The sequence below is a fragment of the Neomonachus schauinslandi genome, chromosome 10, assembly GCF_002201575.2.
Source record: "Neomonachus schauinslandi chromosome 10, ASM220157v2, whole genome shotgun sequence".
NCBI lineage: Eukaryota > Metazoa > Chordata > Mammalia > Carnivora > Phocidae > Neomonachus > Neomonachus schauinslandi.
This window is the reverse complement of record NC_058412.1, coordinates 114365591-114378888: the sequence shown is the minus strand read 5'-3', so window position 1 is coordinate 114378888 and position 13298 is coordinate 114365591. Positions and strand designations below refer to the sequence as shown.

The window sequence follows — 13298 nt, the reverse complement described above, 5'->3', positions numbered from 1 at the left end:
GGTATCTTACGGTTTTGGGTGCAATTGTAAATGGGATTGACTCCTTAATTTCTCTTTCTTCTGTCTTCTTGATGGTGTATAGGAATGCCACTGATTTCTGTGCACTGATTTTATATCCTGCCACTTTACTGAATTCCTGTATGAGTTCTAGCAGTTTTGGGGTGGAGTCTTTTGGGTTTTCCACATAAAGTATCATATCATCTGCAAAGAGTGAGAGTTTGACTTCTTTGACGATTCGGATGCCTTTTATTTCTTTTTGTGTCTGATTGCTGTGGCTAGGACTTCTAGTACTATGTTGAATAGCAGCGGTGATAATGGACATCCCTGCCGTTTTCCTGACCTTAGGGGGAAAGCTCTCAGTTCTTCCCCATTGAGAATGATATTCACTGTGGGTTTTTCATGGATGGCTTTTATGATATTGAGGTATGTACCCTCTATCCCTACACTCTGAAGAGTTTTAATCAAAAAAGGATGCTGTACTTTGTCAAATGCTTTTTCTGCATCTATTGAGAGGATCATATGGTTCTTGTTATTTCTTTTATTAATGTATCACATTGATTGATTTGCGGATGTTGAACCACCTTGCAGCCCAGGAATAAATCCCACTTGGTCGTGGTGAATAATCCTTTTAATGTACTGTTGGATTCTTTTGGCTACTATTTTGGTGAGAATTTTTTCATCCATGTTCATCAGGGATATTGGTCTGTAATTCTCATTTTTGATGGGGTCTTTGTCTGATTTTGGGATCAAGGTAATGCTGGCCTCATAAAATGAGTTTGGAAGTTTTCCTTCCATTTCTATTTTTTGGAACAGTTGCAGAAGAATAGGTATTAATTCTTCTTTAAATGTTTGGTAGAATTCCCCTGGGAAGCCATCTGGCCCTGGGCTCTTGTTTGTTGGGAGATTTTTGATGACTGCTTCAATTTCCTTAGTGGTTATGGGTCTGTTCAGGCTTTCTATTTCTTCCTGGTTCAGTTTTGGTAGTTTATATATCTCTAGGAATGCATCCATTTCTTCCAGATTATCTAATTTGCTGGCATATAGTTGCTCATAATATGTTCTTGTAATTGTATTTCTTTGGTGTTGATTGTTATCTCTCCTCTTTCATTCATGATTTTATTTATTTGGGTCATTTCTCTTTTCTTTTTGATAAGTCTGGCCAGGGGTTTATCAGTCTTATTAATTCTTTCAGAGAACCAGCTCCTAGTTTCATTGATCTGTTCTACTGTTCTTTTGGTTTCTATTTCATTGATTTCTGCTCTGATCTTTACTATTTCTCTTCTCCTGCTGGGTTTAGGCTTTATTTGCAGTTCTTTCTCCAGCTCCTTTAGGTGTAGGGTTAGTTGTGTATTTGAGACCTTGTTTCTTGAAAAAGGCTTGTATTGCTATATACTTTCCTCTTAGGACCACCTTTGCTGCATCCCAAAGATTTTGAACAGTTGTGTTTTCATTTTCATTTGTTTCCATGAATTTTTTAAATTCTTCTTTAATTTCCTAGTTGACCCATTCATTCTTTAGTAGGATGCTCTTTAGCCTCCATGTATTTGAGTTCTTTCCGACTTTCCTCTTGTGATTGAGTTCTAGTTAGCACTGTGGTCCGAAAGCATTGTGGTCCAAAAATATGCAGGGAATGATCCCAGTCTTTCGGTACCGGTTGAGACCTGATTTGTGACCTAGGATGTGATCTATTCTGGAGAATGTTCCATGGGCACTAGAGAAGAATGTGTATTCTGGGGTGCCTGTGTGGCTCAGTCATTAAGCATCTGCCTTCGGCTCAGGTCATGATTCCTGGGTCCTGGGATCGAGCCCTGCATCGGGCTCCCTGCTCAGCGGGAAGCCTGCTTCTCCCTCTCCCACTCCCCCTGCTTGTGTTCCCTCTCTCGCTATCTCTCTCTCTCTCAAATAAATAAATAAAATCTTAAAAAAAAAAAAAAAGAATGTGTATTCTGTTGCTTTGGGATGGAATGTTCTGAATATATCTGTGAAGTCCATTTGGTCCAGCGTGTCATTTAAAGTCTTTTATTTCCTTGTTGATCTTTTGCTTAGATGATCTGTCCTTTTCAATGAGGGGGGTGTTAAAGTCCCCTACTGTTATTGTATTGTTGTCAATGTGTTTCTTTGATTTTGTTATTAATTGGCTTATATAATTGGCTGCTCCCATGTTAGGGGCATAGATATTTACAATTGTTAGATCTTCTTGTTGGATAGACCCTTCAAGTATGATATAGTGCCCTTCCTCATCTCTTATTATAGTCTTTGGTTTAAAATCTAATTTGTCTGATATAAGGATTGCCACCCCAGCATTCTTTTGATGTCCATTAGCATGGTAAATGGGTTTTCCACCCCCTCACTTTCAATCTGGAGGTGTCGTTGGGTCTAAAATGGGTCTCTTGCAGACAGCATATCGATGGGTCTTGTTTTTTTATCCAGTCTGATACCCTATGTCTTTTGATTGGGGCATTTAGCCCATTTACATTCAGGGTAACTATTGAAAGATATGAATTTAGTGCCACTGTATTACCTGTAAGGTGACTGTGTCTGTGTATTGTCCTTTCTGGTCTATGTTACTTTTAGGCTCTGTCTTTGCTTAGAGACCCCTTTCAATATTTCTTGTAGGGCTGGTTTTGTGTTTGCAAATTCTTTTAGTTTTTGTTTGTCCTGGAAGCTTTTTATCTCTCCTTCTATTTCCAGTGACAGCCTAGCTGGATATAGTATTCTTGGCTGCATATTTTTCTCATTTAGTGCTCTGAATATATCCTGCCAGTCCCTTCTGGCCTGCCAGGTCTCTGTGGATAGGTCTGCTTCCAATCTAATATTTCTACCATTGTAGGTTACAGACCTTTTGTCCCGAGCTACTTTCAGGATTTTCTCATTATCTCTGAGACTTGTAAGTTTTACTATTAGATGTCAGGGTGTTGACCTATTTTTATTGATTTTGAGGGGGGGTTCTCTGTGCCTGCTGGATTTTGATGCCTGTTTTCCTTCCCCAAATTAGGGAAATTCTCTGCTGTAATTTGTTCCAGTATGTCTTCTGCCCCTCTCTTCTTCTTCTGGGATCCCAATTATTCTAATGTTGTTTCGTCTTACGGTATCACTTATCTCTCAAATTCTGCCCTTGTGATCCAGTAGTTGTTTATCTCTCTCTTTCTCAGCTTCTTTATTCTCCATCATTTGGTCTTCTATATCACTAGTTCTCTCTTCTGCCTCATTTATCCTAGCAGTTAGAGCCTCCTTTTTTTTTTTTTTAAGATTTATTTATTTATTTGAGAGAGCGAGAATGAGAGAGAGTACATGAGAGAGGGGAGGGTCAGAGGGAGAAGTAGGCTCCTCGCTGAGCAGGGAGCCCGATGCGGGACTTGATCCCGGGACTCCAGGATCATGACCTGAGCCGAAGGCAGTTGCTTAACCATCTGAGCCACCCAGGCACCCTTCTTTTAAGATTTTATTTATTTAGGGAGCCTGGGTGGCTCATTTGGTTAAACCACTGCCTTCAGCTCAGGTCATGATCCTAGAGTCCTGGGATCGAGTCCCGCATCGGGCTCTCTGCTCAGCAGGGAGCCTGCTTCGCCCTCTGACCCTCCCCCTTCTCATGCTCTCTCTCTCTATCTCATTCTCTCTCTCAAATAAATAAAGTCTTTAAAAAAAAAAAGGTTTTATTTATTTATTTGACAGAGATACAGTGAGAGAGGAACACAAGCAGGGGGAGTGGGAGAAGGAGAAGCAGGCTTCCCACCGAGCAGGGAGCCCGATGTGGGGCCTGATCCCAGGACCCTGGGATCATGATCCGAGCCAAAGGCAGACGCTTAACGACTGCACCACTCAGGCGCCCCGAGCCTCCATTTTTTATTGCACCTCATTAATAGCCTTTTTGATTTTGACCTGGTTAGATTTTAGTTCTTTTATTTCTCCAGAAAGGGTTTCTCTAGATCTTCCATGCTTTTTTCAAGCCCAGTTAGTATCTTTATAATCATCATTCTGAAATCTAGTTCCAACATCTTTCTAATGTCTGTATTGATTAGGTCCCTGGCAGTCGGTACTGCCTCTTGTTCTTTTTTTTGAGGTGAATTTTTCCTCCTTGTCATTTTGTCCAGAGGAGAGTAGATGAATGAGAGAACAAAATGCTAACAGGGTAACAACGACCTCAGAAAAATATACACTAAACAAATCAGAAGAGACCTTCCAGAAAGTGGTCGCTTTTCTGTTCAGAGAGTTGCTGCTATTCTTTTCTTTGACTTCCTGTTGAGTTCATAGGTGTTCAGAATGGTTTGATACCTATGTAGCTGAATTCCTGGGACCAGACGAAATTTAGGTCTCCTATCCCTCCCCCATCTTGCTTCCCCCCCCCCGAGCTTTTACTTCTTACCGAAAAAATGCTTGTCTGTGTTATTGTCTCTTGCCAGCTCCAAAGAATCAGGGATTTGGTCTGTCTTGTTTATTTGATATTACCTTAGCACCAAAAGTGTCTTGTATATATTAGGTACTCAATAAATAATTTTTTTTTAAGATTTTATTTATTTATTTGACAGCGACACAGCGAGAGAGGGAACACAAGCAGGGGCAGTGGGAGAAGCAGGCTTCCCGCAGAGCAGGGAGCCCGACGTGGGGCTCGGTCCCAAGACCCTGGGATCATGACCCAGGCTGAAGGCAGATGCTTAACGACTGAGCCACTCAGTCTCCCCTCAATAAATAATTACTGATCAAATGACTATACACTGGTATATTCAGTGTGTATAGTATATGCAATGGTCATGGAGTTCAAGTTAAGAGTTTATAAGCTAGGGGCACTTGGGTGGCTCAGTCAGTTGAGCATCCAACTCTTTATTTCACTTGCATCGTGGGATCGAGCCCCTTGCTGGGCATGGAGCCTGCTTGGGATTCTCTCCCTCCCTCTGCCCCATTCCCCCATTCTGTCTCTCAAAAAAATAAAAACAAAATAAAAATCTTTTTAAAAAGTTTATAAGGCTGGTTTAGAAAATCTTCTTTGGGATTCAGAAAAACTTTGCATAATGTGAACAAGGGATAGTTTGTCCCCTGTCTCCCTGGCTGGAGTATGGACTGGCCTCATAACTTCATTATGGCTTCCACTTTCTAGTCCTCACTTAAAAGTGACAAATAAAAGATAAAATTATCTAGAGGGTTATTCAGTAGAAAGGGGGATATAATGCAAGAAACTATAGGAAAATTCCAAAGACTCAACAATAAGTAAACAGTGCAGCAAGCTGACAGTGTCCTTGTCCAAATTAGAAATAACCGAGAAGACTAAGACATGTCCCATGTGATCCATCAGGGACTGCCACAGGGGAGGGTCAGTGAAGTTTTAACATCCCTTGTTAACTGTTCTCTGTCTGCAGCTTCTGGGTTTTTTGTCAGTTGTGTCCCACCAGAGGCTCAGCTTCCAGATCAGGATTAAATAATTTTTACCTGGGGCACCTGGGGCACCTGAGTGGCTCAGTTGGTTAAGCATCTGCCTTCAGCTCGGGTCATGATCTTAGGGTACTGGGATCGAGCCCCGCATCGGGCTCCCTGCTCAGCGGGAGCCTGCTTCTCTCTCTTCTCCCTGCTCCTGCTCTCTCAGTCTTTCTCTCTCTCTTTCAAATAAATAAAATCTTCTTTTTGGTAAGATTTTTATTTATTTATTTGACAGCGACACAGCAAGAGAGGGAACACAAGTAGGGGGGCTGGGAGAGGGAGAAGCAGGCTTCCTGCTGAGCAGGGAGTCTGCTTCTCCCTCTGATCCTTCCCCATCTCATGCTCTCTCTCTCTGTCTCATTCTCTCTCTCAAATAAATAAATAAAATCTTTTAAAAAAAAAAATCATTTTTACCACATCAGGGCAGAGAAGACCTGTCCTCAGGAAGTATTAAGTGTTCTTTCTTTTCATGTGCAGCATCCAGGTATCACACACATAATCGTTGAGAGTCATTCATTTTCCAGGAAGCATTTTTAAAGATTTTATTTATTTTATTTTGAGACAGAATGAGAGAGAGAGAGAGCTCATGAGAGGGGGGAGGGTCAGAGGGAGAAGCAGGCTCCCCGCCGAGCAGGGAGCCCGATGCGGGACTCGATCCCGGGACTCCAGGATCATGACCTGAGCCGAAGGCAGTCGCTTAACCGACTGAGCCACCCAGGCGCCCCTTCCAGAAAGCATTTTTAAAATGTCTTCTCAACATTGTCAAGATTTTCCTAAGAGATTGCATCACATTCGTTGTTTCCTGGACTCATCTAAAGCAGAGCTTATTTCACTAGCCTACAGTGCTTTTCATTAACTTTTTTCACCTTAAAGTAGCTACATGTCATTTTTAAATAATGAGATGCTGCCTTTGTCTTTAATCTGAAACAAAGTAAACTATTGATCTTCAAAATGTTATCTTTAAGGTACCAAACAGAAGTAAAGAAACAATTTCCCCTTCTCTCCTATGGTCATTGAGAATGTAAACAATCATTCCCTAGTCATAGCTCCATACTTAGAAAAGCTACAGAAGGGGCGCCTGGGTGGCCCAGTTGGTTGAGCATCCGACTCTTGATTACAGCTTAGGTCATGATCTCAGGGTCCTGGGATCGAGGCCCACATCGGGTTCCACGCTCAGCAGAGAGTCTGCTTGAGATTCTTTCTCCCTCTCTCTCTGCCCCTCCCTCCCTCCTTCCCTCTCTCTCTCCCTAAAATAAATAAATCTCACTCACTATATTAAAAAAAAAAGGAAAGAAAAGCCACAGAAAATATGTCAAGCACAGCATATTTGTTTTTGTTGGTCAGTGGACATGTGGGTTATAGGTGTTTTTCCAATTAATAATTTGAGTATCTTAATATCAATAAGATAAGACTATTTCTTTCTGAAACTGTCCTTTCTTTTTCTTTTTTTAGGTGGTCAAGGAGCTGGTCCTCCTCAAAACCAGATGCAGGTGTCCCACGGGCCACCAAATATGATGCAGCCCAGCCTCATGGGAATTCATGGCAACATGAACAGCCAGCAGGCTGGTAGTTCTGGGGTTCCTCAGGTGAACCTGGGCAACATGCAAGGCCAGCCTCAGCAGGGCCCACCATCTCAGCTGATGAGCATGCACCAGCAGATTGTGCCCTCCCAGGGCCAGATGGTCCAGCAACAAGGAACCTTGAACCCTCAGAACCCTATGATCCTTTCAAGGGCCCAGCTTATGCCTCAGGGCCAGATGATGGTGAACCCTCAAAGCCAAAATCTTGGGCCCTCGCCCCAAAGGATGACCCCACCCAAGCAGATTCTTCCCCAGCAGGGCCCACAAATGATGGCACCACATAACCAGATGATGGGGCCTCAGGGGCAAGTTTTACTCCAACAGAACCCAATGATAGAGCAGATAATGACCAATCAGATGCAGGGGAATAAGCAACAGTTTAACACTCAGAACCAATCCAATGTCATGCCGGGACCAGCACAGATAATGAGGGGACCAACTCCAAACATGCAAGGAAACATGGTGCAGTTTACGGGACAGATATCAGGACAGATGCTGCCACAGCAAGGGCCCGTGAACAACAGTCCATCTCAGGTTATGGGGATTCAGGGGCAGGTCTTGCGACCACCAGGGCCCAGCCCACACATGGCCCAGCAGCATGGTGATCCTGCTACTACAGCAAACAATGATGTCAGTTTGTCTCAGATGCCTGATGTTAGCATGCAACAAAGCAACATGGTTCCCCCCCACGTGCAGGCCATGCAGGGAAACAGTGCCTCGGGAAACCACTTCTCAGGCCATGGGATGCCTTTCAATGCACCTTTCAGTGGAGCACCCAATGGAAATCAGATGTCCTGTGGTCAGAATCCAGGCTTCCCGGTCAATAAGGATGTCACACTAACAAGCCCATTGTTGGTCAACTTATTGCAGAGTGACATCTCTGCGGGCCATTTTGGGGTAAACAATAAGCAAAATAATACCAACGCAAATAAACCGAAGAAGAAGAAACCCCCTCGGAAGAAGAAAAATAGTCAGCAAGATCTAAAGTAGGTTGTGGTAGTTTCACCTCAAATCTTATTTATTTCTATGTGGACAACTTTTTTTGATGGAAGATTTTAAGCATATATAAAATTAGAACAGTATGAAATCCCTCTGCTTCAACAATTATCAATTCATAGTCTGTCTTGCCTTCCTCTCACCATTACTTTTTTGATTATTTTAAAGCAAATTGACTAAATATTTCAGTTCTATGTATCTCTGAAAGATAAAGATGGTTGGTTGTTTTTTTTATGAACACACAGTATCATTAACATGTAGAAAAACTCATTCATATTCTCACATATTTAGACAATGTTCAAATTTCTCTAATTACCTTAATTCTTTTTTTATAGTTTGTTCATATAAGGATTCAGACAAGGTTTATACATTGCAGTTGACTGATATGTCTCCCAGGGGGACTGTGGCACATAGAAACTGGAAAGTAGCCAGTGCTGCCACATTGCACCTCCACAAAGCACTTCAGGCTATTAGTGGCTGTTGGGGGAGCCAGAAAGGCCAAGTGTGTTTTAGAGATGAAAACAATTTATGGAGATTCCTTGCTGTCTCAAATAGAAATAGATTTTTGGGGGCGCCTGGGTGGCTCAGTCGGTTAAGCTTCCGACTCTTAATCTCAGCTCAGGTCTTGATCTCAGGGTCGTGAGTTCAAGCTCCATGCTGGGCCCTGTGCTGGGCATAGAGCCTACTGTAAAAAAAAAAAGAAGAAAATAGTTTTTTATACAAATGCCTTTCCTTTAAAGGCTCTCCATTTTGTTTTTGTTTTTTTAAAAAAGGCTTTCCATCATCCCTAGAAGCTTAAAACCTCATTTTAGGTTGGTTGGACCTTTTAAATCAGTTACCCTTTAAGTGAAGGTTCTCCAGGTGAGTTCTTTTGCACTCACTTCCTTCCTTTTGCAGGAAGGAAAATTAATTTATATGTCATGTCTTGAAGCTAAGTGTTAATAATCATATTTTTGGCTTTGATAAAATGTTTCCAGAAGGAGTATTGATTAAACTGGGTTTTCTGCCTTTAATCATAAAATTGGAATTCAGAGACATTTGTTAGTAGGGAATAGTGACTATTGAATGTAAAATGGGTTAATCAAAACAAATTGCTAGAACTGTAGAATAGGAGAGCTTTAGTTAAACAACTGTAAATGTTCAAAATAAAACCGACTGTCTCCATTCCTTCCCACAATATTTCCTTGATTGTACTCTAATATACCATACGCACTTGCTGCTTCTTGAATCTTACAAAAGTCTATAACTGTATATTAACAAACAATATTTTCCTGAATTCAGACCTAATAAGACCTTTAATTATCTAATTTTTCCAGTAGCTCTTTCTAAGTTAAATTCTTTACTGCTATCAACCTGCTATCCTGGGAGGATATTTATTCCTCCCAGTAGTCTAGGAATAAAATTGCAAGGTTATTCAGTTGCCATTAGCATGCATTCTTGCTGTCTTCATGAGTCCTGAGGGAGATTGCTTACTTCTTGCGGCTAGAAATTGTGAAAAGGACCTTGTATAGCATCAGGGCTTCTAGGAAAGGGAGACAGTACGTCTAATAGGAAGAGCACCTGCTCCTAACTCTGTCAGTAGCTCACTGTGGAACCATGGGCCTCTTACACCTCTCTGGGCCTTTGTTTTCTCATCCATAACATGAGGTGGCTAGACCAGATACCTGAGATTTTTTTTTTTAGCAGTGCAGTTCCATGAAAGTAAAACCTACAGAATCCTTAAAATTTGAAGTGAGAGAGAAGTCATAGAAGGAACAAATTGATATAGGCATCTGGATGTGCTAAGGACCTGCTTCAAGTTCTAAATTTCCATGTGCTAGGACTTTTTAAAATGGATTTAAGGTAAGGCTTAGAAACTACACAGAATATAATGAGATCAAATACGGTCTAAAAGTGGGTGACCAACATCAGGGCAAAGGGAAACTAAAGATAAGGAAGAAAGGTGCAGCTAGAAATAAGATTGTAAACCAAATGGATGCGAGCTGCTGGTTCTTTGGGAATTTGGGTATTAGTAATAACATTCTTTTCATTTCTTTTTCCTCTAGTAAAAATTCTAAGCTACAACCAGGTAAAAATGAAAGCATCCCAAAGCCAACGGGGATGTCTGCAAATACTCATTCAGCAGAATTAATTAGCTTTGTTCTAGTATTCTCCGTTTTTCTTTGTTCTCTGGATACCATTTTTATCAGCCAGCCTACAACTTCTTGCAAGGTGTTGTGAATTATCCACAAAAAAAGAAATAATCTGGACTCCCCGATTGACCTTGATAACTACACCAAAGATAGTGTGGTTTCACAGAAACAGTAGTTTATAATGTTGATAGCCCAAACTATGATCAGGTTTTAAAACATCTAAGGGATGGATGATTAATGTGAAAATCATTATGTCAGAAATTTGTAGAAAGCACTTTGAGTAAATAGCCATACTATTAGATTAAGTAGATTTTATGTAATGAAATTGCTGGATTATTTCTATGCCAAATACTGAATATTTTATCAGACTAGAGAGATGTAAGTAATGATAAAGATGATAATGCAAACATATTTTAGTTCTTCAGAAATAGGGGAGAGGTTAAGCTAGTTTCATGTATAAACTATGCAACTTACTCTCAAATGTGTAATTTATTTTTTAGTACCCCAGATACTCGCCCAGCTGGGCTGGAAGAGGCCGATCAGCAGCCATTGCCAGGAGAACAAGGAATTAACTTGGACAACTCGGGCCCTAAACTGCCAGAATTTTCAAACCGACCACCAGGTGATAAAATGTTAGCTAAAGATTATATACTTTTCATCATTTATACAGCAGTGCAAGGTTTCTTTTCAAGGAAACAGTAGTAGTTTATTTTGTCTCCTAACTAGGCTTCTTTAGAGATAAAGTGTGTCTGATATTTGGAAACTTTGCCTTGATATTAAGTAAAAATTTCAAATACAACTTTCTGAAGCTTGTGTATTATGTTGTATATACTGTTGACCCTTAAACAACACGGGTTTGAACTGCATGGGCCTACTTATATACAAATTTTTTCAATAAATACAGTACTATAAATGTATTCTCTTATTACTAACATTTTCTTTTCTCTAGCTTACTTTACTGTAAGAATACAATATATAGGGATGCCTGAGTGGCTCAGTCGGCTCTCTCTCTCTCTCTGACAAATAAATAAAATCTTTAAAAAAAAAAGAATACAGTATATAATACATATAACACAAAATACATGTTAATGGAGTGTTTATGTTATCAGTAAGGCTTTCAGTCAGCAGGTAGGCTATTAGTATTTAAGTTTTGGAGGAGTCAAAAGTTATATGTGGATTTTCAAGTGCATGGGGGAGGGGGTTGGTGTTCCTAACCCCCACATTGTTCAAGGGTTAACTGTATATATATGGTTTAGATTAGTCTTCATTATTTTAAGTCCTCAAAAAATCAGACTGAAATGTCAAGTGCCTCTTTATTCTTGTCAATATCGAGGTTCTAGTTGGCATCAAAATGGAATAAGATTAAATGGAAAGATGTTTTCACTCTAATCCTGCTTGCCTGCCTTTCTTGCAGCCTTTCCTACTAGGGTTTTCTCGAAGCAGAGAACAGGGTTTACAGTAAGATTTTTCTATAGCAGTTTTATTATGAATCTTTAAGCATAAAAACTATATGAGAGTAATAAAAAGACACTCATGTACCTACCACCCAACTGAATAATAAATAGGATCAGTATTGTTGAAGTCCCCTGTGTTATTCCCCTTTCTGACTATAAAATAATATCCTCTAAATGTTGAAAAGAAAAAAGCTCCTAAAATTCATTTATTCCAACCTAGGTGTTGCAGAAGAACTAAGGCCAGTATCTCTATACTTGTTACTGTTGGCCTGAGCAGTGATTTGTAACCATAGTCCCCTGTGACTCAGTTAAAGACACACGAGCCTGTTATACTCAGGTCACTCTCCCCTGTGTATACAAAAGATTATGTTTTGTTTTTTCCTCACTAGTTATTACACCTCCTTTTTGGCATGTAAATGAGAATGACATTATTTGGGGGATAAACTTTAATCCACCCTTAATTTATGTATTTTAAAAGTGAATCAAAAAAAGAAGTAAATACATCATGATGTCAGTACTTTGTGTTATTTATTACAAATTGTTTGGGCACACCACACTTGCAGTCAGTGAGTTGCAGCAGCACAGTTGAGGCGGGGAGGTCACCAGTCTTGACAGGTATATCCAAAAGGCATTATGAATAGGAAGGTACCTTCTTCCCTCAGACACATCTGAATTCTTAGGTGAATCCCAGGGGTCCTCACACACACACTGCTTCCTTTCCATAGTTTGTAAACTAGGAACCTATAGGCTGAATTTGACCTATTATGTGTTTGAATTGTCATGCAGTTTCTTAAACCAAACAAAAACCTGAATTTAAATGCCTTTAGACAGAACATCCATTCTGATCAGTTTGGCTCTGTCCACAGGACTACTACTGTCTTATCCCACACCACTTCTCTTCTTCACTACTGGCCTGGTGCCTAAAGGCATATGAGCTTTCATCCCTTGATTAACAAATAGGGTGTTTGGTTATGTTATAGACACCGTGTGTGCCCTGGCTTTCCTTCTCCACCATTCTGTCATGGCAACCCCAATCTGTCTTCTTTTTATTTTTATTTTTATTTTTTTTGAAGATTTTATTTATTTATTTGACAGAGAGAGACACAGCAAGAGAGGGAACACAAGCAGGGGGAATGGGAGAGGGAGAAGCAGGCTTCCGCTGAGCAGGGAGCCCGACGCGGGGCTCGATCCCAGGACCCTGGGACCATGACCCGAGCTGAAGGCAGATGCTTAACAACTGAGCCACTCAGGCGCCCCCCCAATCTGTCTTCTTATCATTAGTGCCCTTTGGACTGCCGCCTCCAGCTTCTGGAACCTTTATAACAGCCGTGCCCTCAGCTATTACTTTTGAGAGGCTGCTGTATTATCTGTTCTGCTCTCTTTGGTATTTACTGTGCTGCCTGGTGGGCTGATTTAAAGATAAAAGACGTGTGTCATAGCCCAACCAAAGTGGACTTCTACAGAAATGACTATTTTAATATGGGAACCTGAGTTAAACCTGTAGAAGTGCCACATATTATTGGCTCTATAAATGTAAAGAAGTAACTTGGGCCTAAAATAGAAAAGGATTTTTAAAAAATCTTCAAAACTGAATTCGGCACATTGTACTCAGTGGTGCCATGGAAATCTTTGGCCAGAAGACATTAATTAGCTATGGACCACAGGGTCTGACCCTGTGGATCAGCAGCATTTGATAGCTGCTCTGTGAAAATTTTGAATCATCATTT

At 40.6% G+C, this 13298-nt stretch overlaps 1 protein-coding gene across 3 annotated transcripts in view; it reads left to right on the top strand.

Annotated features, from left to right (window-relative positions):
- Nucleotides 1–13298, top strand: part of NCOA6 (nuclear receptor coactivator 6) — a 104498-nt gene that overhangs the window by 69414 nt on the left and 21786 nt on the right. For all 3 annotated transcript variants that reach the window (XM_021689022.2, XM_021689021.2, XM_021689023.2), the window contains 2 exons: nt 6862–7975; nt 10618–10739. In XM_021689022.2, coding sequence (XP_021544697.2) covers nt 6862–7975; nt 10618–10739 — 1236 coding nt within the window. The remainder of the gene's footprint in view (nt 1–6861; nt 7976–10617; nt 10740–13298) is intronic.